We start from the raw sequence: 23,927 nt of genomic DNA on the forward strand, positions 1-23,927 counted from the left end.
ACAGATTTTGGCAAAAATAAATAGAAAGATTAATTAATTAATTAATTAATTGATTGATTGATTGATTGATTGATTGATTGATTGATTGATTGATTAATTAAAAAATGTTGTTATGCAGCCAACAGCCATAACATGTACAGGAGGAGGCTAACAGGACAGTAATGTCATGTCACATAAGTCTCATTCTTTATGGACATAAAATACAGACAGGTGACAAATTAAAGGGGGGCGGGAAAAAAAACAAAAAAACATATGAACACTTATCGATCGGTTTATTCTATGATTGTATTGTATTTTGTTGGTTATGATCTCTATCAGGACTCCAGCCCCATCTGTGAAGGTGGCATCTGAATTCACCAAATGAGGATGAGAATGATGGTGCTACGGTGTCCTCAAACTCATCAGGCATCGACTCAATCGACTTTCCGGCACTACCATCATCGTCGTCATCATCATCATCATCATTTATTTCTCCAAGACCATTATGCAGATGTGAAAAATCGACGCTAAGGTGCATTAAAGCTGTTCTGGCAACTCAACACAATACCGAGATCCTCTACGTAGGCTTTTTATTTCTTCTTTAATTTGTCACCAGTCTTGAGAACATTCTGATTGAAATTTCAGCTAAATAGCAAAGAGACTAAATAAATAAAATACTTCTGAAGTATTAATATAATAACGCAGCACTGTATCCGTTATTTGCATGATCGGTTTTATACGGATGTCGGTACTCTTTAAAGCATGACGTTAACGGAATTAGGAGCACGAATCTACCTGTCCGACACACACGAAGAGGGCAAAAATCACCGTCCCCAACCTAGAAAGAGCAACAGGGTCAGTTAATACCTACAGACAAACTAGAGCAGGTTAAAAGTAATCTGGGTGGTTCTCAAAAACTCTTAATAAAAGATATATACTGTATATATGAATCTAAATTATTTGTGATTCGTTTTGATCAGTTAAGAATAAAACTATGTATATTTAATTTCTTTTGTAAATATTATTTACATCATATGTTCTACATGTTCATAGCATTTTAAAATTAAAACTATATGAGACTTACCTGATGCCAAACACCCTGTCCAGCAAAAATCCTCCCAGAAAACAGAGAAATACGTTGGGCCATGAGTACCAGGCATAAAGCTGCATGAATTTGGAGGTGTTTAACTGCATATCCTATAAACAGAGAGATAAATTGAGAGAGAGAGAGAGAGAGAGAGAGAGAGAGAGAGAGAGAGAGAGAGAGTCATCTTTAATTACAAACTCCACACCTCAGTGCCACATACATTACGTTTACGCCGTTTGACTCCCTTATCCATAGCGATTTCCATTTATCTCCTTAATACAGTTGAGCAATTGAGGGTTAAGGGCCTTGCTCAAGGGCCCAGGAGAGGCACCTCGGTGGACCTGGATTCGAAACTCAAAACCTTCTAATCAGTAGACCGACACCGAGCTACCACGTCCCAACCTATGTTGACGACGGCAACCGGAGATTTAGACGTTTTTCAACGTGATGAAGTATTATTTCCCTTTAATATTCATACCGTATGTCTAAAGTCATAGCAGCAAATGTCAGACTTTCTCTAGGTCACACGAGGAACATATAAAAGCACAGAATGGTAAGATTTTTGAATATTGTTGATAGATTTATCCCATACAATTTACAAAAATCACTACCGTTTTCATTAGACAAGCGACAATGTTGAGCAGTAAAAGTCCAGCAAAAAGACATTTATTAATTGAGTCACAACTAGTGGAAGGCTAAATTCACCTCTTTGTTATCGATCACTCTTGAAGAAAATAAACCCCAAGATTAAAACTAAAAATCATAACGGAGTCTTCTCTGCCCTATAGGGAAACCCTTAAGAAGGGTTTAAGCGAACGTGTAAGAGAGAAACACAGATCCATTCAAAAAGCATCGAAACCATCAAACGATTCTTTGAGGTTTTAAATGACTCTTTTTAAGAGTGTTTTTTTTCTGCGCGTCTCTGATCAGGAAGTAATACGATCTGTTATATCATCATAAACAGCCAGATTCACCATTTGTATTAAAATTCTTAATGAAGTAAGATTAATTCATTAATTTTAAGCCATTTTTACATACATTGCCTAAACCGTAGTGTTCAAATACATTTTATCTGATTTCACTGAAACTTCAGGTGAAACAGGAAGCCGTGGCTAACCAAAAGAGCACATAAACAAGGATTGACTTTTAAAAAGGGAAATTTAAAGCCACCATTTTTAGATTTTGTTAAGACTTCGGAGCAGTGGTAGAAACCAGAGCATACCTACATGTGACTAGTGAATCTCTCATATCCTTTTTTTATGTAATATCCAGAGCGACTTACATTATGTCATTTTTATACAACTGAGCAATTGAGGGTTAGGGGCTTTGCTCAGGGGCTCAACAGTGATAGCTTGGTGAACCTGGGATTCAAACTCACAACCTTCTGTGAGTTTTTTTTTTTAAGTTGTTGCCCATCAGACCCAGCAGTCTTACTCAGAGAGTTACTGCATCTGTATATTTTACTTTTGAACTGCATTCGTATGGAAGTAGATCTGATTTAAACCAGAATTTACTGATGAGGTTTTTTTTGTTGTTGTTTTGTTTTTTACACCAGGGCATCACTTGTAGATCATTTTTATTGTGTTGAGATTGATTTATGTCATTTCTGTAGATATAATCAGCCATTTCATGTCTAGAAGAACTCTTGGAACATCTAATGATCCTGCTTAAGATCAAATCAATCAATCAATCAATCAATCAATCAATCAATGATCACTATGTTAAAAGAGGATTTACTGGGAGAAAGCCATGAGAAGTGAATAAGATAAGGAGAGAAGGTTAAGCAGGAATAACAAATTAAAAGTTTAGCATATTGACAAGATACGAAAAAACAAAATAAAAGTCCTCGAACCTTGATGACTTGTTTCTGAAGAGCAGCGGGATTGTCATAACAGAAGTAGCTTCCTGTAAGTACAAAAATCGTTATATTTTATAAGATAGTGTATATATAGTATAGATATAGTATGCAATCAAGTAACTTAAAAGTGTAAACAATGTCTGTCACGTGTAACAGCTCCTAAACAAAGCTACTGAACTCACCGAATCCCAAAAAGCACATAAAAACAAGGACGACAATTCGGTGCAGTAAATGATTCGGGTCACAAAACGGAGACATGCGTCTTCTGTGTCCACCATCACACTCATTTTCATCTAAAAGACTTTGGTTTTCGTAACATTCAGCCATTTCCGTACAGTCTCTCAGTCTCTCGGAGACTTCAATGAAGAGCTACTAAAGAAATTTTTTGGTCATGTGACAACAGAAAGTCACGTGACTGCAGTAACACGTGGTTCGTTTTTCAACCATACTTCCTACTAGGGAAAGGATTTGAATAAACAAACCGTTTTAATAATAATAATAAAAAAAAATAAAAGTAAAACTAGTATAAAAATCGAAAACACTTCAAATTTATTTCGTATTTATGATTTTATTTCAAAATGGTTTCCCCTGCACGAGCTGACTAAACAATAAACTTCCTAGAACTTATAGGCATGAAGGAGGGATGGATGGATAGATGGATGGATGGATAGATGGATGGTTGGATAGATGGATGGATGGATAGATGGATGGTTGGATAGATGGATGGATGCATGCATCTATCCTGTTGCTATGTCGATGTGTGTAAAACTAATTTACTTTTACACCAGACTTAAAGGCCATTTTTAATGTGCAATGCTTGCTTGGTGTTTAGTAATTGACCAGGATTAATAACAGTTTGTGTCCCAGATCAGGTTAATTACAACAGGTTAATTACAACAGGTTAATTACGCACAATTTCAATCACTCATTCAACACATTGGGCATCAGGAGGGAATTACACCATGAATGTGACACCAGTCCATCGCAGTGAACCATGCACACACATTTATAGCAATCATTTACACCTAGAGGCAATCTTCTTTAGCATATCCACCAAATGGCCTGGTTTTGAGAAATGTGAGGAAACCAGAGAATAAAGAGGAACAAATGACAAACAGACAGCAGCCCTAACTCGGGGTCCAACCCCGGGGGCTGTGAGGTAGTACTTGGTGCTACCAAGTTTAAAATGTATTTTCCTTATTTTCAAAAAAAAAAAAAAAAAAGAAAAGAAAGAAATCAAATTAAACAGAAACATAGTTTTTAAAATAAATGAAAAAAAAAACATAAGGATTTTCTCAATGACAAGTTCAGAAGATCTGTATTTATAGCATTGAATAGATATACCAGGAAGAATCGTGTGTCAGTGGGTGGGGTTTATATTATTATATTATATTATACTACACAACATTTCTTTTTATATTCATAAAGAAAAAAAATCATGTATGATAATCAATGCTGAAGTGTAAGATGTCCAGAGTGAATTGTAATTTTAATATTTGATTATAGTATGTGGATTAATTAAGCTAGTACAGTGTAAGCAGCCGTCAGGTTCGTATTGCTATTACCGACGACGCCTTACATTCTGCACGCTCATATTTTATGCACATGATTTTTTTCCAAATCATCAGTCAACTAGATCAGATTAACAATAAACTGTCAAAGTGAAGGCAAGCTGTCCCTTAACTCTCATCAGTGTTTGCTGTTAAAAAGGTCACTGAACCTGCTGAGGTTGGGTGTTCTAGCTGATAATACTGTGTGAGCGGTTGATTTATGAAGGCATCTGTAGGCCTGTGTGTGATTGTCTGATTGCTGATTAATCATATTGACTGAGTGATGAATCTCGTGAAGCATGAGTCAGTCACAGCAGCTGTCAGTATAAAGATGCACATATGACAATTTGCCATGCTCATGTTAAGTAGCATATGTGACTAATATAAACTTACAGATTGCTTTATTAGGAGCACATGTTCACCTACACGTTCATGTAATTATCTAACAATTGAAGTGTGTGCATAAATTCGTGTACGTATGGGCCGGCAGCTTTGGGTAGCGTTTAATGGGGGAAAACGTGACCTCAGTGATTATGACTGTGGTATGAGTGTCCGTGCAGTGAAGCTAGTGTTCGTCTAGTACTCGTACAGGTTTTCTCTGACATTATCTGAGCACTAAAGATGCTTTGAGATTTACTGGTCATGTCTGACTTCAACCCCACTGAGTGAACTCTAGGTCTCTTCACCCAACCTCACTAATGCTGTTATGGCTGAATGGGCACAAAGCCTTGCCAGAAGAGTGAAGGTTATTATAATGGCAAAGCGGACTAAATTTTTAACGTGTGTGATTGGTTAGGGGTTCACATACATTTGGCAAAAATAGTGTCCTTCTTAGCAGTACTACTAATGTGGTTGTGGGTGTTTAACTAGTATGTCTGGAACATCCTTTGCGGTATTGTACACCTACCTTATTAGTAGGTTTGTTGTTAAAGACAAACTCATCTGTTTCCTTTTTAAAATGAAAGGTTGTCATGTTCTGGCCCTTCATCACTTTCTGAATGGATGGCTAGTCTTGGGCTCTGGAGCTCGACCATTGAGGCGAGAGTATTCTTTCACCTGTAAATTACTTTAGATCAAAATGCCTGCCACTTGAATAAATATAAATGATAAATATAAACCAAGCAGGCAGATGAATCTGCTAGAATATTCCAGTTCCTTCTAGCCTTTAGTCACTGTTCCACATTTCTGTGTCTTAGTGGAATAGTACTTGAAGGTCTGGGAGAAGTGCAAGCACCAGGACTTTGTAATTACCAGCAATGTCGTTTAGAATCACAAATAATTCACTCAGGCCTGGTAATCTGTCAGAAAATTTAATCTGCACTCAACAAACAGGTTTTCCCCTCCTGTGGCCCAGGCACCCGTTGTAAATGAAGGCGTAGCTCATTAATTTCCGGTCCTAGTGCACGGCCCTTTCCTGGAGATCATATTTCATGATTACATTAATCAGCAAGGTGCCAGTAAATCAGGCTCAAGATGCTGCAGGTTTGCAACTTCTCCTAAACCCCATCTCCATGGTGTCAGTCAAAAAGAGCCCATTTATTTGGCTCAAGACTTTTTTTTTTCTGCCGGTATCTCATTTTCACGTGATTTAGGAACTAATCTCGGAGAAAATGAAGGCTATAACTATGAATAAGGTATCATTCCATCCAACTCCGATGCCATGTTGATTAAATGCTTATGAATTCTCCCCTTAAACCCTACTTGAACCAACATACACTGCCTTAGGTCAAGGATTTCATCTAGTATGAGTGATGATAACTGGGTTGATCAATTTGGAAGTTAATATGAATTATGACAAATTCTTTAGGTTTTTATGTATTTATAACTAGCTTACATAATAAAAGTGGGAGGTTTCTCCTGGTTTCATAATTCTTTAAGATTTTCATGTTATACCTTCTATACCATGCTTTCAAGTGTGTGTGTGTGATGTATACACACACACACACACACACACACACACACACACACATACATACACATACACATACACATACACATACACATACACACACCTTATATATATAGATAGATAGATAGATAGATAGATAGATAGATAGATAGATAGATAGATAGATAGATAGATAGATAGATAGCATGGCACAGCAAGTACAGCATGAACATCTTGCGAGCTAGACATCAGGAATAAGAGTTCAAGAATTTCTAATGAAAACATTCAGCTGTGGTTGTGTAAACCCTTGTGTTCTCTCTGTGTGCAATCACAGCAGAACATTCCAGATCAGAACATGTAAACAAAAACGCAGTATAACAGCAGCTGCATTCGCCTTCCCCTTCATAAGCTCACATAGACACGAAATTCAAAGATTAGATAACATTTATCTTGCTTATCATATGGTAGGCAACAGAGTGCACGTTTGCATAATGATTTTTAACCAATTCACTGCTATTGAGCTTTATACTCTATAAAGTGAAAAACACACAGACTTCAGATACATTCTTGACTCGGTATATTATATAATCACGTCTACGCAAACGATTTGACACTCGGCCGATCTGCGACGTTTTCCCCGCCTCTCGACTGTAAAGAGTATCAAGCTGTTTTCTGTATGAGGGAGGAACCCTTGTTTTAAGCACAAGGACAGATTCCAAGTAAAGGAATGAGAGCAAACAAGAGAGTCAGACTCTTGAGATATTAATCCTGCCTAGCTTTGTGAACATTCCTGTGCAGCTCCCTGACTTCACTTCAAAAACTGAGCCTCTTCTCAGAGTTTCTTATTATATTTAAGCCTAAGCCTGCATTGTTGTTTTTTTTTATTTTAACATGAATTGGTCCTGCTTTGTTTGTCTGGTCCTTGTCTCACTGGTATGGCAATGTCCAGAGATTCACAGCAGCCCGTTGGCTACGACTTCAGATACAGTCTCTCGACCAGATGTGGACTGTCCTTCCAGCTGTGTGTTAGCGCTTCCTAACAGTACGTCAACAATTAAGGTAAGTGTTGCTTCATGTGTAGGAGCTAAATTGTTAAATGCATGTGTAATGTCATGTCATATGACTGGAAAAACACAGATGCTAAAATCTTTAGCATTTACGGTATCAAAATACACGGACACGGATGATTTTTTTACCCCAGTTATACTCAAGTATCTCCTTCTGTTGTACACAGTACAAAACAATCCACTACACATACTTAAAGCCATCGTCTGAGTCCAGACCGTGTCCATAAATGCACGGCTCTGTGGAGCATTAACAAATTCAAATTATATATAAATTACTTAAATGACCAAATAATGAAAGGGATTTATGTGTGCGAGTCATGGGTATGTTGTTCAATTCTTCCATTTGCCCTTCTTTGCAGGCAACTGTCCTGTTGCCTCGAGATACTTATTAACAAGGTCCTCTTGAACAGAAGGCAGACAAGGCTGATATCTGCTGTAGTCCATAGTGTATTCTCCTTTCCCCTATGGAAGAAATAGAAATGCTTTAAAGACATTTCAACGATAAACAAGTGTTCCAACAAAAGGTCTAAAGAGCACCCATCATTGTTATATTAACAGTGTGGGGTTTGGGGCAAACAATCAGCGAAATTAAGAACGTCACGGCAACGACTCTACTTTGTACGCACAGTTTATGTTGAGCCGATTCTTTTATCATCGTCGCACTCGCGAACGCTTTATACATATATACATGCACATAGCTTTAAAAAAAACATCATCAAAATATAGGAAATCTAATTGTGAAACGTTCTTTAAGATATTATTCTTAGTATTATTACAGCGCAGTTTATTGTTTAGCTCAAAAATTGGATTTAAATAGACATGAATGGTCAATAAATACCTCGGTGCAAGAACGCAACTCGGTGGAATAACCAAACATGTCGTTGAGGGGAATCTGAAAGAGACACGTGATAGGAAGGTTAGGATTCAAGCTACAGCTGTATATTTCCAGTGTCTGAATTTGCACTTACATCAGCATAAAGGGTGAAGTAACCCTCAGACCCGTCTTGTCCGGTGATGACGCCATGACGACGGTTGACCCCCGCGATGACCGGTCCTTGGAATTCATTGGGTGCGACTATCTCCACAGACATGATGGGCTCGAGAAGCACCATGTTAGCATTTTCCATTGCTATTTAAAAATAAAAATAAAAAAGGAGTGCATCGGTATTCAGGGCAAATGCATTAAAATCTTAGTCTTTTGTTCTTTCATTTTGCATACTAATTTTGCATAAAAAAAAGAAAGAAAGAAAAGAAAACCGAAATAAAACAGTATCGAGTAAAGACTTCCATGTTTTTCCAAAAACGTATAGAGTGGATCTACATGCTGACCCTGTTTCATAGCGCCCTCTCCTGCCCGGATAAATGAAATCTCGTTGGAGTCGACCATGTGATGTGCTCCGTCGTCCAACACGAATCGCACACCGGATACCTTATGGCCTGTCAGAGGCCCTTTCTCACATGCCTCCTTAAAACCCTACAGGGAACGGAAAAGTAGAAAAAAGTTAAGTATGAAGAGAGAAAGCAGGAGAGAGAACGAGAGAGAGAGAGAGAGAGAGAGAGAGAGAAAGGCTGCACAAAGACTGTGGGAACAAAGAGTTGAGATTAGGGACAAGGATTTGTTCATAATTCTTGGTTTCTTTTTATTCTTCTCAAGGAAACTTCAAGGGGATTAAGAAAGGTGTGCTTGTAATTCTAATTAGAGCTGATGATCAATAAACTCTAATCCTATTCACAGGCTCTGCCATACTCCAACATCCAGCCCATTTTACAGTATACTGAAGCTCAGTCACAGTACTATTATAAATGTCTCCACAGAGCCATTCATAACTAGGACCCGGTCTCGCCTTAATCGCGTACCGCTGGTCCGGCCGACTCTAAATGTCAAACACGTGGCGTGTTTGTAGTCGTGGGTGTTTCACACAATGTGCCGTTTCGATCGATCAAAAACAACATAGACTTTGAGTTTATCCCCATTCAGCTCCAGGCTGATTTTCTAGCGTTCCTCGACACCACTACATTTTTTAGACAAACAGGAATTAACCTGGATTATATGGATCAGTGTTGTGCAAGGAATCCGATGAAGAAGAAACTTGCCTTTTCAACAGCAGGCACGAACTGTTTGGGTATGTTGGTGCCAATGGTCCGGTCATCGAATTCAACCTTGGTGTAATTTTCTGCATCCAAAGGTTCCAGTACTCCCACCACTTTACCGTACTGCCCAGACCCCCCGGACTGCTTCTTGTGAGTGAAGTCGAACCTATAAACCAAAGGACAGAACAGCACCAAATGTTTCCCCAATTCTCAAAGAAGAAGAAAAAATAACAACATAGTCATACGAGGTATCTAAGCAAATTTAATTTAATGTGTATGGGGGAAGGGGGCACGGTGGCTTTGCGGTTAGCCTCACACCTCCAGGGTCGGGGGTTCGATTCCCGCCTCCGCCTTGTGTGTGTGGAGTTTGCATGTTCTCCCCGTGCCTCGGGGGTTTCCTCCGGGTACTCCGGTTTCCTCCCCCGGTCCAAAGACATGCATGGTAGGTTGATTGGCATCTCTGGAAAATCGTCCGTAGTGTGTGAGTGTGTGTGTGAGTGAATGAGAGTGTGTTTGTGCCCTATGATGGGTTGGCACTCCGTCCAGGGTGTATCCTGCCTCGATGCCTGATGACGCCTGAGATAGGTGACCCGAGGTAGTTTGGATAAGCGGTCGAAAATGAGTGAGAGTGAGTGAGCGAGTGTCTGACTCCTAACCGTAAGGTTGTGGGTTCGAGTCTCAGGCCAGCAATACCACGACTGAGGTGCCCTTGAGCAAGGCACCGATCCCACCAACTGCTCCCCTGGCGTCGCAGCATAAATGGCTGCCCACTGCTCCGGGTGTGTGTTAACGGTGTGTGTATGTGTGTTCACTGCTGTGTGTGTGTGCACTTTGGATGGGTTAAACGCAGAGAACGAATTCTGACCATACACAGCTGTAGGTCACCTCACGTCACGTCACGAGACGTTTATTTAATACGATTTTCAGATCACTGTTAATCACTAAGGCTATAAAAATACCGAATATCGCAATTGAAGACAAACTGAAATGTGTGACGCTGAAATAACGATTATAAGCTACAGTCGTTAACGTAGAAGCTAGGCGTACTTTCTCTTTAAGAGAATGTGGAGCAGTTAGGAAAGACAGGAAGTAGGAAGGGCATTCCACACGACTGCATCAGCAACCCCGGCACAACCCAGGAAGTTAAACAGATTTAAGACGCTCGGTGTGTTCAAGCACCATTGTTGAAATCTTCTGCTTTGTTTGTTTACCAAGTCGTTACTCAAGAGCAACAAAAAAAAAAAAAAAAACAGACCCAAAGTCCACAAGTTTACACAACCGCACCCTTTCTCTTGTGGTTTTTCTTGCCTCTCAGGACATTGTGGATCAGGAAGGGCTGAACATGACTTCAAGAAAACTGAATCCTATATTTTATGAAGCGACGCGGGCAGGCCACGCCATCCAACACTACATCAACACCGTCTACGGCTCTCCGTTCAGGCTGTATGCCGTGACCCAAGTCCACGATGCGAGAACAGAGGTGAGGCGAGACAGATGCAAGACCACATCTCCAGCCTGGGATTTACATCAGAAAGACAATTTGTACACTAAGATCGAGTCAAATAAGACATTTTTTTGTGGTTCTGTCTCTCACTGACAGGACATGGGTGAATCTGGGATGAAGTACATCCTTGAATTCTCAGTGAAGGACACAGTCGGAGAGGTGAGATCGGTTTTGTTACCGTTTATACCTTCGTCGGTCATGTTCGAGACCGCTGGGGTGTAAGAGTGTGTGTGTGTGTGTGTGTGTGTGTGTGTATAAAGAGATAAGGTTAACCTTTGACCTATTTACTCTACCTGAATCTTTCCTACTGTGTACACAGAACAAACACTACTCATTAAAATCTATGGCTAAATATTCATTAAATAAGACGTATAAAAAAAGACCGAGCTGGTAATATTGTGACAAGGAAAATTCATTATACTTGTTTATTAATTGGTTAATCTAGATGGCCAAACTTGCCCAAAATCAGCCAATGACGTCGTGGCTCCTCGATTTTTGTACCGGAGCTACAAAACTATCGTAACGAAAAGTTACAGATGTTAGTTTAGCAAAAAGGAAACTGCATTTGGAAATAATGAGCATTTTGTACTAGAGGTCTTCTCTGGTCTATAGAAGTGTACCAGACCCGAAGTGACCCGGATCACTTTTTAACCGGAACCCGACGTGCATTATTTATTTATTTATTTATTTATTTATTTTTAAGAAAGACCCGACCGGAGACAAACCCGAAAAAATCAGACCCGAGTCCGACCCGACGGCATTTTTTTTTTTACCCCGACTGGACCCGAATGTTGCGTAACTCTACACTAAAGTAACCGCTACAGAGTGGATTCAAAATTGATTGACAGGTCTGTTTCGACGAAAATTTGCTTACCGCCAGCCCCACGTCACCAGCCACAGGTCGCAAGCGGTCTTGGCAAACAGAGGAGAGGTTGGAAAAGGACTCGAGTCGAGGCACACACGCGAGATACAGTAGTTCGGGTCTTCTCGGGTCCGTTCGGTAAAAACACATTCGTTTTAAATTACCCGAGACCCGACGCCGCTATTATTATACCCGACCCGTGTCCGAGGTACACGTGAAACTTTTAGACCCGAACCCGTCAGACCTCGGGTCTCCGGATCTAAGACCTCTTCTGCGTGGACATACAATCATCTACACAAACGACAGCAAAGACATACACATAGTAGAACAACCTCCTACTACGCCATCGACAATAAGCTTATCGATATGGCCGTTCTACTGTGATTGGTAGAAGACTATTTATATTTTTCAAAATAAGTTAAGCAGAATTTAGGCTACACACACACACACACACACACACACACACACACACACACACACACACACTTTTTTGTTTAAGTGCATTCATTGAATCTAACATGCTTACGAATATCGAACGTAAGTATATGAAATGAACTAAAGTGTGTTATGCTCCAGAGTTCAGAAGGCCGATGTTCTGCTGAGGTCCTTTACCCCAGAGGGGAGACGCAGCGTCCACCTCGAGTCCAGTGCTCTTGTGATGGTCTACCTCGTCTCAACACCTCTGATAAGGAGCAGGAATTCTACCAGCAATACAGAGCCAATAGTAATGTGACTGCAAACGATTTACCAGGTATAACCTCAGAACAGGAGCCACATTAATAAATCCACAGGTACATTGGTACTAATCCAAAAACTAGAACCATCTTTATCCTGATAGCGTGCTTCGGATCCCCGCGGATTCAGATAACCGCATATTTATTTAGGGCGGTCGTGGCCTAGTGGTTAGAGAGTCTGACTCGCAACCCAAAGGTTGCGGGTTCGAGTCTCGGGCCGGCAATACCACGACTGAGGTGCCCTTGAGCAAGGCACCAAACCCTCCCAACTGCTCCCCGGGCGCCGCAGCATAAATGGCTGCCCTCTGCTCATGGTGTGTGTGTGTGTGTGCGTGTGTGTGTGTGTTCACTGCTGTGTGTGTGTGTGTGTGTGTGTGTGTTCACTGCTGTGTGTGTGTGTGTGTTCACTGCTGTGTGTGTGTGTGTGTGTGTGTGTTCACTGCTGTGTGTGTGTGTGTGTGTGTGTGTTCACTGCTGTGTGTGTGTGTGTGTGTGTGTGTGTGTGTGTTCACTGCTGTGTGTGTGTGTGTGTGTGTGTGTGTTCACTGCTGTGTGTGTGTGTGTGTGTGTGTGTGTGTGTGTTCACTGCTGTGTGCGTGTGTGTGTGTTCACTGCTGTGTGTGTGTGTGTGTGTGTTCACTGCTGTGTGTGTGTGTGTGTGTGTGTGTGTGTGTGTGTGTTCACTGCTGTGTGCGTGTGTGTGTTCACTGCTGTGTGCGTGTGTGTGTGTGTGTGTTCACTGCTGTGTGTGTGTGTGTGTGTGTGTGTGTGTGTGTGTTCACTGCTGTGTGCGTGTGTGTGTGTTCACTGCTGTGTGTGTGTGTGTGTGTGTTCACTGCTGTGTGCGTGTGTGTGTGTTCACTGCTGTGTGTGTGTGTGTGTGTGTTCACTGCTGTGTGTGTGTGTGTGTGTTCACTGCTGTGTGTGTGTGTGTGTGTGTGTGTTCACTGCTGTGTGTGTGTGTGTGTGTTCACTGCTGTGTGTGTGTGTGTGTGTGTTCACTGCTGTGTGCGTGTGTGTGTGTTCACTGCTGTGTGCGTGTGTGTGTGTGTGTTCACTGCTGTGTGTGCACTTTGGATGGGTTAAAAATGCAGAGAACAAATTCTGAATCTGGGTCACCGTACTTAGCCGTACGTCACGTCACTTTTTCACTTTTATATATATGGATGTTTTGGTGGAGGTTTTATGCAGGTTGTGGGGTAAAGAAATCAATTCCAATGTGATGCAAACGAAACACTAACATCACTTATCGAACGATGGAGAAGTCACATGTTCTCTCTCTACAGACAGCTACGGTCACATGGAGCCTGATATGGTCCCTTTCTGGCACTTGGGACACTTGGTCGCTAGCTTTGTCATGCTTAACGAGTCCAACGAAAACACGCTGTACAACTTGGCTCAAGTGTCTAAGCTCCAGCAGCTGGTGAGAGGTTTTTGTAATCATATTTATTAGCCAAAAAAAACACGATCGTAACAAGTCATTTTTCTCGTTTCCTTGCCTTTCTAAACGTTTCCCTTTTTGTTTCTCCGTGTTCCAGAAGAGCGAAGATGACCAGCTAAACTTCGAGTACGAGGTTCTCCTTCATGAAATGGTTTCCCAGGTAACGATAAATAGTCACGTTTTAGTTTACCCTAAAATACAAAATGCTAACGCTAACGCTATTTAACCGTATTGACGTATTTTCCCCCCCAGGAGATAATCCGTTGGAAGCTTCTAATCGCCTGGTCTCCGGCAAAGAGTGTAAAAGTGTTAGAAAGTGAACTGCTGCCACGATGCCGGTGCAACTGAAACCCCTCAAGCTTTTCCTAAATCACTAGTAAAATTAATATCCAATTATATCGTCACTTCTAACGAGAAAATAAAGTTGCCGATCGGAACGCCTGCCACGATTTATCTACAGTCCTAATAACAGGATTGATGCTTAGGAAATAAATAAGCAAGCTACTTCGACTACGACTGGTATCGATTCACGCTAACATTTTTTTTTTTTTTTTACCGGGGTAAAATCTTTGGGTCGAATGTAGCACCTAGCATTTATAGCAAATGTTGCATGTGAAATGTAGTGACAAACGGAAAATATTAGCTTTAGATATTTCCAAGTAAGTATAAATTGCTAAAACCGGAAACATGATGGTTGCCGGGAAACAGCACGGACGGACACGTGGCGGTTTGATCGACACCCGTGACTGGTGTTGGAAAGCGTGTTCGATCGCTTACGACCTTGACGAATAATCTTGTGTTTGGTTGAATTTATAGTTTTTGTTTGACAATTTGAAACAGGGTTAAGTTTTGCTGTAAACAAACACTAAGTGGGGGTGGGGGTGGGAGGGGTGAACTACCCAAAATATATGTATTAAGGTAATAATAAAAATGTGATGTGTTTCATCCATAAAACCTGTTCTAGCATCTTAATATGAAATATTGCCCAATATTACAAGGTAGCTTAGTGGTTAAGGTGTTGGGTTACTCATGAGAACGTCATGAGTTCGAATCCCAGAGCCACCAAGCTGCCACTTCTTAACTTTGAATTGCTCAGCTGTATGAATGAGATGCAAGTCTTACGTACATAAATAGTGCTTCCTCAGTAAAGGGTACTTACGGCACAGGGCTGGTCACAGACTCTCTGAAGGCCACTTTAGGTTTCCCCATCACACACGAGCAGTTATACTCTCTCTCCATTCTCTACAACACAAATCAACCCTATTCAGTGACTTTTCCCCACAGCGAGCAAATCGGATTTATTCTTAAATTCAACAGTCCACAATCTGATGTTAGCTTTAACTGTTGTGTTTGCTCAAAGGGCCAGAGTGCAGTTTAACTAAAACCTCGAGAGATGGACACACACACACACACACACACACACACACACAGACATAGACACACACACACACACAGACACACACACAGACACACACACACACACTCACACAGACACAGACACACACACACTCACACATAGACACACACACACTCACACATAGACAAACACAGACACACAGACAAACACAGACACACAGACAAACACAGACACACAGACAAACACAGACACACAGACACACACAGACACACAGACAAACACAGACACACAGACAAACACAGACACAGACAAACACAGACACAGACAGACACAGACAGACACACACACACAGACACACACACACAGACACACACAGACACACACACAGACACACACAGACAAACACAGACACACACACACAGACAGACACACACACAGACAAACACAGACAAACACAAAGACACAGACAGACACACAGACACACACAGACACACACAGACACACACACAGACACACACAGACACAGAGACACACAGACGCACACACAGACGCACACACAGACAGATACACACACACACACACACAGACGCACACACACAGACAGATACACACACGCACACACAGACAGATACACACACACAGACACACACACACACAGACACACACACAGACACACACACACACAGACACACACAGACACAGACAGACAGACACACACACACACACAGACAGACACACACAGACAGACACACACACACAGACACACACAGACACACAGACACACAGACACACAGACACAGACAGACACACACACAGACAAACACAAAGACACAGACAGACACACAGACACACACAGACACACACACAGACACACAGACACAGAGACACACAGACGCACACACAGACAGATACACACACACACACACAGACGCACACACACAGACAGATACACACAGACACACACAGACAGACACACACAGACACAGACAGACAGACACACACACACACACACAGACAGACACACACACACAGACACACACACACAGACACACAGACACAGAGACACACAGACGCACACACAGACAGATACACACACACACACACACACAGACGCACACACACAGACAGATACACACACGCACACACAGACAGATACACACACACAGACACACACACACACAGACACACACACACACACAGACACACACACACACAGACACACACAGACACAGACAGACACACACAGACACAGACAGACAGACACAGACACAGACAGACAGACACACACACATACACACACACACACACACACACACACACACAGACACACACAGACACAGACAGACAGACACAGACACAGACAGACAGACACACACACACACACACACACACACACACAGACACACACAGACACACAGACACAGACACACACACACACCTTAACCTAGGGTTAACCCAATCACGCTTAACACATTTTAAACCATTAAGTGATCTGATTCATCGTTATTTAATATAATAATAGCTAAACACTCAGACAAGATTGCAGTCCATTTAATAAGAAATATTAATTGAATTATTTAAGGGATGTCATGCTGTACCTGGGAGTAGATTTCCAGATGCAACTCTCCCATGCCTGAGATAATGGTTTCCTTGCTCTCCGTGTCAAACTGCACCCTGAAAGTGGGATCCTCTCTGGTGAAGCGGTTGATGCCTTTGGAGAATTTGTCCAAGTCGTTCTAAAGGAACCGGAGGACACATCGTTACGTGCTGTATGTTTTATGTTTATGTACGTGTCAGCGTTATAAACCTAAATGCAGCACTTACTTTATTAACTGGTTTTATAGCCATTGAGATGACCGGCTCAGGGATATGTATAGACTCCTGTTCAGCACACAGAATAAACTCAAGGTCATTTTTACACATTCAGTATAAAGTACAACGTTCGAATCCTGAGTCTCGGCTTTCTGACTTAATTAAATATTCTAACGCTGTATAAGCAATTATTTTAAATCTGTCAGGAAATCTGCACCACGTGTATTACATGTAGAGTTTAGCGTACCATCGAGAGGTTGGTGCTGGTGCGAGCTGTAAAGGTGTCTCCGCTGGCGCAGTCGATCCCGAACAGGGCGCAGATGTCACCTGCGTACATTTCCTCTACATCCTTCGAATAATAAGAAGGAAAAACATACAGAAGTTTCTCAGGGGACGTGCAAACTTATACACATCTGAAGAAAAGTAAATAAAAGATTTCCTGGCAATTTAAAATCATCTGAATAAAAACAGATTGTAATAAAAAAAAATAGATAAATCCCAAAGACTAACCCCTAACCCTAACCCCTAATCCCCCTAACCCTAACCCCTAAACCCAACCCCCAACCCCTAACCCCAACCCCTAAACCCAACCCCCAACCCCTAAACCTAACCCCTAACCCCAACCCCTAAACCTAACCCCTAACCCCAACCCCTAAACCTAACCCCTAACCCCAACCCCTAAACCTAACCCCAACCCCTAAACCTAACCCCAACCCCCTAAACCTAACCCCTAATCCCTAACCCCTAAACCTAACCCCCAACCCCTAACCCTAACCCCAACCCCTAACCCAACCCCCTAAACCTAACCCCTAACCCAACCCCTAAACCTAACCCCAACCCCTAAACCTAACCCCTAACCCCAAAACCTAACCCCAACCCCTAAACCTAACCCCAAACCTCTAAACCTAAACTCTAAACCTAACCCCTAATCCTAACCTCTAACCCCAACCCATAAACCTAACCCCAACCCCAAACCCAAACCCCAAACCCAAACCCCTAAACCTAACCCCTAACCCCTAACCCTAGAATTACAAAGGAAATAAAACCATAACTCAGTGATGTGACACTCTCCAAAATTTATTTATATATTCTACTCATTTATTTGAATATCGTGGGCAGTGATGAGTTCCGAGATCCTCAAATTATTTTTCTTCTTCTTTTTTTTTTCCGGAAATACATGACATGGCATTTTAAAATACACACAGATCTTGGTACGGTCACTTTTATGTAATGCAGATTATTTTTATAAAGCAATGCATTACAAAAAAAAAGCAATAAAGCTGAGCCTGCATCATGCACGGACACATGGACACACGGACACACGGACACACGGACACACGGACACACGTTCTCACCTCCATCTGATCTGCATGCAGGCGCACCAGCCTCTGCACTCGCACCCTCTTGGTTGTGCGAGTGTTGTAAATGTACTCGCCCTTCTTCAGGCAGCCCTGATACACACGCACATAGGTCAGCTGGCCAAAACGTCCAGCCTTTGTGCGCGCACACACACACACACACACACAGAGAGAGACAAGAGAACGCAGCATTATCCAATCAATTTGTGAATACAGCTTCTAGCACTTTATTGTAACTGTTAGTAAATACACACAGAATTCTAAGATTTTACCTCTAGTTTGAAGGCCAAACCCACAAAAGGCTTTGTGGCATCTCTGTTTGAATCCATCAGGATCTTACTGCTGTTACTCGATTCCCTGTATCCACACAGATGACATTAAAACACATTAAATCTCTATTTCACGGAGCGCTTAACGCCAACCGGGATTTACGACGTGGGCATCGACGGTCGCTTTGACTCTTTACTTTTCTCTCACTGCTCACACAAAAAGCTCGAACCTTAAACGAAGAGGATTTTTAAGAGCAGACGACGAGGTGGAAACAGACTAAGTACTGAGCTGAGACTCACTCGTCGTTCAGGATGCCGTAGTTGTTCACCTCGCTGGGGTTCGGCAGGTAATCAAGCACAGCGTCCAGCAGGGGCTGAACGCCTTTGTTTTTTAAAGCGCTGCCCACCAGGACCGGAGAGAAGGAGCGCTGTATAGTGACCCTGCGCACAGCCGCCTGAAACACACACACACACACACACACACACACACACACACACACACACACACACACACACACAGAGTGAAAACAGTTCAGTAAAGTAATAACCTTCAACACAGGACCAGGTAGGTGTGTGTTGGACATCAGCTTGACTTTATGCAACAGCAAATATTCAAAGTAAATATCAGCAGGAGTGTTTAAAAGTACAGCAGCCTTTAATTTTACCCAGAATACACAAATTATCGAGAACTGTGCATCTGAAACGTCACTAAATACCACTCTTGTCGTCATGTTCACCCCCCCGATGTCAAACTAACCATAGTTGTTTTTTAAAGGTGCGGTCTCCGATGTTTGAAAGCCAATGTTGACATATAAAATCACCAAAACAAACACGCCCCTAACCCAAACGGGTCCCACCCCTGTATCGATAGCTCCGCCCACACATACATACGTAACCCAGGCGACTAACAGAAAGAAACGTGTCTTTATCATAGCTGAAGGGAAGAACGATACGATTGTAGATAAACAAACAAGCAAAAATGCCACACAAGCATAATGATGTAAAGGACAAAGGCATATATTAGTTCTGTGTAACAAAGCAAAACCAACGTTACTCACCTATCGAGAAGGAAAAAAGCGCCTCGGCGTCTTAAGTAAAGTCGGCCACATATTCACAGGTCGGAGTTTCCCGAGTCGATAACTCCTGAGCTAAACGCTGTTACTACACAAAACGCGGTTGTAGCTGCCTCTCTACATTACTACGATAGAAAAGAGGTGTTATTTGTGTAGTAACAGCGTTTAGCTCAGGAGTTATTGACTCGGGAAACTCCAACCTGTGAATATGTGGCCAACTTCCTGCTCCTTCAGTTCTCTCCAGCGCTGGAAAGCTGATCCTATATTAACACGTCCTACTTCTCGTCCTTATCGTAAGTCTTTCTTCTCTTTCTTTCTTTGTTTTTATCCTCCATGCCGATGTTAAAACCGCTTTCTGCTAACGTCACACACGCGCACCGAACATTCTCTCCGCACATATCGACAAGCCCCGCCCCTTTCTGCTCATTGACTACACGTTTGTTTTGTTTTTTGTGTTGATTCCTGTTTATTATTCGGCCCGGCTCGGTTTTCTGAAGCGTTCTCAAAAATCGGAGACCACACCTTTAACTTTAAGATTAAATGGCAATGACTGGAAAGCAACAGGACCGACCTTAAGGTCACCAATAGTTGGAATTCTCTCCTCCAGGAACATCTCTCCCAGTGTTTCGTCAGCATTAGCTACACACTCCACCAGCTCTTGCCTGCGCTCAGCCGCCTCCGCTCGCATCTCGGCTGGGATCTCATCGAAACGGACATTCTGGCTGAGAGCAGGACAGAGACAGACAGGAGGGAGACGACATGACACATTCGTGACATGACACAGGACCCACCCTGCATGGGTCAGTAATCTAAATTTAATTCACTCGGTCACAGCAGCCTTACCCACAAGGACCTTCAAAGTAGATGCTGCGTTCCTCGATGAGGTCGATGATTCCTTGCAGGTCTCCTTCCAGCCCGATGGGGATGTTGACAAATGCTGCATTATGATTCAGTTTGGTCCTGAAAGGGAATGAGAACCCATTCATCACAGAGTCTGATCCCAAAAAAAAAAAAAAAATCCCCATCTGTCTTGTAAGCATCCATCTTTGGCTACCAGCCTCTGAGACATACGACGGTGTTAGCGCGTCTCCTTCTCTCCTACTGCTGGACCTCACCTGAGCTGCTTCAGTGCCCGGTACGGGTTTGCTCCCATACGGTCCAGCTTGTTGATGAAGGTGAGGAAGGGCACGTTGTAGCGCTTCATCTGCCTGTTGACGGTCATGGTCTGACACTGCACTCCTCCGACGGCACACAGGACCAGCACGGCGCCGTCCAGAACCCGCAGCGCCCTCTCCACCTCAATAGTGAAGTCAACATGGCCTGCAGGAAGAAGAAAAAAAATAAACATGCTGCATGATGATGTCGATTTATTTATTTCTGTAGTACAGGTCTTCTCGGGTCTATAGAAACGTACCCGACCCGAAGTGACCCGAATCACTTTTTACCCGAACCCGACGTGCATAATTTATTTTAGGTTGTTTTTTTTTAGAAAGTCCCGACCCGATACAAACCCGAAAAAATCAGACCCGAGTCCGAACCGACGACAAGTTTTTTTTACTCCGACTGGACCTGAATGTTGCATAACTCTAAACTAAAGTAACCGCTACAGAGTGGATTCAAAATTGATTGACAGGTCTGTTTCGATGAAAATTAGCTTACCGCCAGCTACACGTCGCCGGCCACACGTCGCAAGCGGTCTTGGCAAACAGAGGAGAGGTTAGAAGAGGACTCGAGTCGAGGCACACACACGAGATACAGTAATTCGGGTCTTCTCGGGTCCGTTTGGAAAAAACACATTCGTTTTAAAAGACCCGACGCCGCTATTGTTATACCCGTCCCGTGTCCGATGCACACATGAGACTTTTAGACCCGAACCCGCTCGAACCTCAGGTCGGACCTCGTGTTTTCGGATCTAAGTGGACCTCTAATCTGTAGCTCTGTTATCCCATAACGACATTCCATGTCCTGGCCTTTCCCTAACCTGGTGTGTCAATGATGTTGATGTTGTGCTGATTCCAGATAGTGTACGTGGCTGCCGATTGGATGGTGATTCCCCGCTGTCTCTCCAGCTCCATAGAGTCCATGACCGCACCGACTCCATCTTTGCCCTTGACCTGAAGTATGACGATGACAAGAAAAAAAAAAACACAATCAATCTGTGTTATGCTTTAAATGTCATAGACTTAGCAGTAATTAACAACAAAGAAAGAAAAAGAACTTAATATGGTGCTTACTTCATGCATTTCTGCTATTCTACCGGTATAGTACAGCACACGCTCCGTTAGCGTCGTCTTTCCAGAGTCGATGTGCGCAGAGATGCCGATGTTGCGGATCCTTTCGTTCGGGATGATTGCAGACGAACACGGCCGGCGAATGTTACTCAGCACCTAAAGCACAGTGCCAAAGATGGGAAGGGAAGCTGTATCAGTTAGTAAAGGATTATTGATGTTAGCTACGATGTTAGATGATGTTATAGATTGCGATAAAATGTTACTATGTGTCATAAACCACATGTGCATGAAACATCTGTATCACCGAAGGACCAGATGTGATTAAAATGCTTTATCTGTTCAGGGAAACTAGAGATTTTTGAGACCTCCATCACGTCTTATTCATACTTATTATTCCTTTGGTAGCTTTGTCAAGTCATTAAATGAGGTTTTAACACCAAACACATCCTTGGTGACTGGTGACTGACGGTGTGAGTGAATATCGGACGTGATTTTTCTTTATAATATTACTTTAACTGGAACATTGGGAAGGAGAGAAAGAGAGAGAGAGAGAGAGAGAGAGAGAGAGAGAGAGAGAGAGACAGCAAGAGAGAGACAGGGAGAGAGAGACAAAGACACAGAGACACAGAGACAGAAAGAGGGACACACAGAGACAGACGACAGACAGACAGAGAGAGAGAGAGAGAGAGAGACACACACACACACACACACAGAGACTGACACACACACACACACACAGAGACAGACACACACATACACACACACACAGACGCAGACAGACACACACACAGACGCAGACAGACACACACACAGACGCAGACAGACACACACACAGACGCAGACAGACACGCACACAGACGCAGACAGACACACACACAGACGCAGACAGACACACACACAGACGCAGACACGCACACACACAGACAGACACACACACAGACGCAGACACACACACACACACAGAGACAGAGAGAGAGAGAGAGAGAGAGAGAGAGAGAGAGAGAGAGAGAAGAACTGATCAACAAAGAAAATGTTGCATACTGACTGTAACTGTTGACCTTTTTAAGGCTGTGACGTTACTGAGACTCTTCAGCACTGCAGCTTAAACTTATAACTTAAACAAATATGCAAATCAGCACAAACCTGTCTCGCCTTCCTATTGGCTGGAGTTAGGAAATTCAGATGATTTAAAGCGATGCTCGCTTTTAATAGGCGCATTTTGGGTGCGTTTGTAAACCTGAAGCTTTAAAGATCCCAGAGATGAACTGAACTGATGTCAGGCTGAAAGTCACGCCGGCTCAACCGAACAGATCCTACATCCGGTAACAAGGCACGCGTACAAACCCTTTTCACAGCGCCACACAGTGGTACGGATGAATTGTTTAGTGAACTAATCTCATTTCTTACTTTTACAGTGTTTTATTTAAACGTAAGTAAGTAAACAAACAAACAAACAAACAAACAAATAAATAAATAAATAAAAGTTTAAGAAAATTATTATAGGCCTGGAAACCATGGAAACCATAAAAAGGTCAAACTCAGCTAATTAACTATTGTCTTATATAAATAAAGAGACTATTTATTTACTTTCTTTGCCTGGAGAGGAAAAAAAAGACTTAACAAATAATTAAGTTTATAAGAAGAAGGTTTGTAGAGAAAGAAGCATGGTTTTATTAATCATTTATCAGCTCTTTATATTATTTATGAAGCACAGACAAAAAAGCTGTAAAGATTAAAAAAAGTCATTAAACAGACACATCTCTAAT

At 42.3% G+C, this 23,927-nt stretch overlaps 3 protein-coding genes across 4 annotated transcripts in view; 1 reads left to right on the plus strand and 2 right to left on the minus strand.

The window, feature by feature from the left end:
* The window catches only part of mfsd1 (major facilitator superfamily domain containing 1), a 15,952-nt gene extending 12,624 nt beyond the window's left edge, over nt 1-3,328 (minus strand). For both annotated transcript variants that reach the window (XM_047806192.1, XM_047806193.1), the window contains exons 1-4: nt 3,107-3,328; nt 2,919-2,971; nt 1,064-1,176; nt 775-817 (exon numbers count right to left, since the gene is read on the minus strand). In XM_047806192.1, coding sequence (XP_047662148.1) covers nt 775-817; nt 1,064-1,176; nt 2,919-2,971; nt 3,107-3,251 — 354 coding nt within the window. In that variant the 5' untranslated portion in view covers nt 3,252-3,328. The remainder of the gene's footprint in view (nt 1-774; nt 818-1,063; nt 1,177-2,918; nt 2,972-3,106) is intronic.
* Nucleotides 3,329-7,086: 3,758 nt separating this feature from the next.
* On the plus strand, nt 7,087-14,698 carry lxn (latexin). The gene is made up of 7 exons (XM_027133694.2): nt 7,087-7,421; nt 10,836-11,000; nt 11,121-11,183; nt 12,463-12,637; nt 13,907-14,043; nt 14,159-14,221; nt 14,314-14,698. Exons 1-7 carry the CDS (start codon nt 7,254-7,256, stop codon nt 14,407-14,409), a joined length of 867 nt encoding a protein of 288 aa, XP_026989495.2. The 5' UTR covers nt 7,087-7,253; the 3' UTR covers nt 14,410-14,698.
* Nucleotides 7,547-23,488, minus strand: gfm1 (G elongation factor, mitochondrial 1). Its single transcript, XM_027133690.2, has 18 exons — nt 23,305-23,488; nt 22,165-22,317; nt 21,912-22,044; nt 21,046-21,250; nt 20,774-20,890; nt 20,502-20,652; nt 19,158-19,312; nt 18,861-18,945; nt 18,586-18,723; nt 17,478-17,579; nt 17,243-17,299; nt 17,017-17,154; nt 15,221-15,303; nt 9,524-9,686; nt 8,759-8,903; nt 8,398-8,558; nt 8,268-8,321; nt 7,547-7,891 (listed from the first exon to the last, which is right to left on the minus strand). The coding sequence occupies exons 1-18, from the start codon at nt 23,377-23,379 to the stop codon at nt 7,760-7,762; spliced, it is 2,247 nt and encodes a 748-aa protein (XP_026989491.2). The 5' UTR covers nt 23,380-23,488; the 3' UTR covers nt 7,547-7,759.
* Nucleotides 23,489-23,927: the final 439 nt, after the last annotated feature.

The sequence above is a fragment of the Tachysurus fulvidraco genome, chromosome 22, assembly GCF_022655615.1.
Source record: "Tachysurus fulvidraco isolate hzauxx_2018 chromosome 22, HZAU_PFXX_2.0, whole genome shotgun sequence".
NCBI lineage: Eukaryota > Metazoa > Chordata > Actinopteri > Siluriformes > Bagridae > Tachysurus > Tachysurus fulvidraco.

Bases quoted from the DNA above. Each gene is read 5' to 3' on its own strand.
- lxn (XM_027133694.2), top strand. From the start codon at position 7,254: ATGAATTGGTCCTGCTTTGTTTGTCTGGTCCTTGTCTCACTGGTATGG. The intron at 7,422-10,835 runs GTAAGTGTTGCT...CTTGCCTCTCAG, and splicing joins ACAGTACGTCAACAATTAAG to GACATTGTGGATCAGGAAGG. The intron at 12,638-13,906 runs GTATAACCTCAG...CTCTCTCTACAG, and splicing joins GACTGCAAACGATTTACCAG to ACAGCTACGGTCACATGGAG.
- gfm1 (XM_027133690.2), bottom strand. From the start codon at position 23,379: ATGCGCCTATTAAAAGCGAGCATCGCTTTAAATCATCTGAATTTCCTA. The intron at 19,313-20,501 runs GTCGGTCCTGTT...TGTGTGTTTCAG, and splicing joins CAACTATTGGTGACCTTAAG to GCGGCTGTGCGCAGGGTCAC. The intron at 17,300-17,477 runs GTACGCTAAACT...TGTGCTGAACAG, and splicing joins CCAGCACCAACCTCTCGATG to GAGTCTATACATATCCCTGA.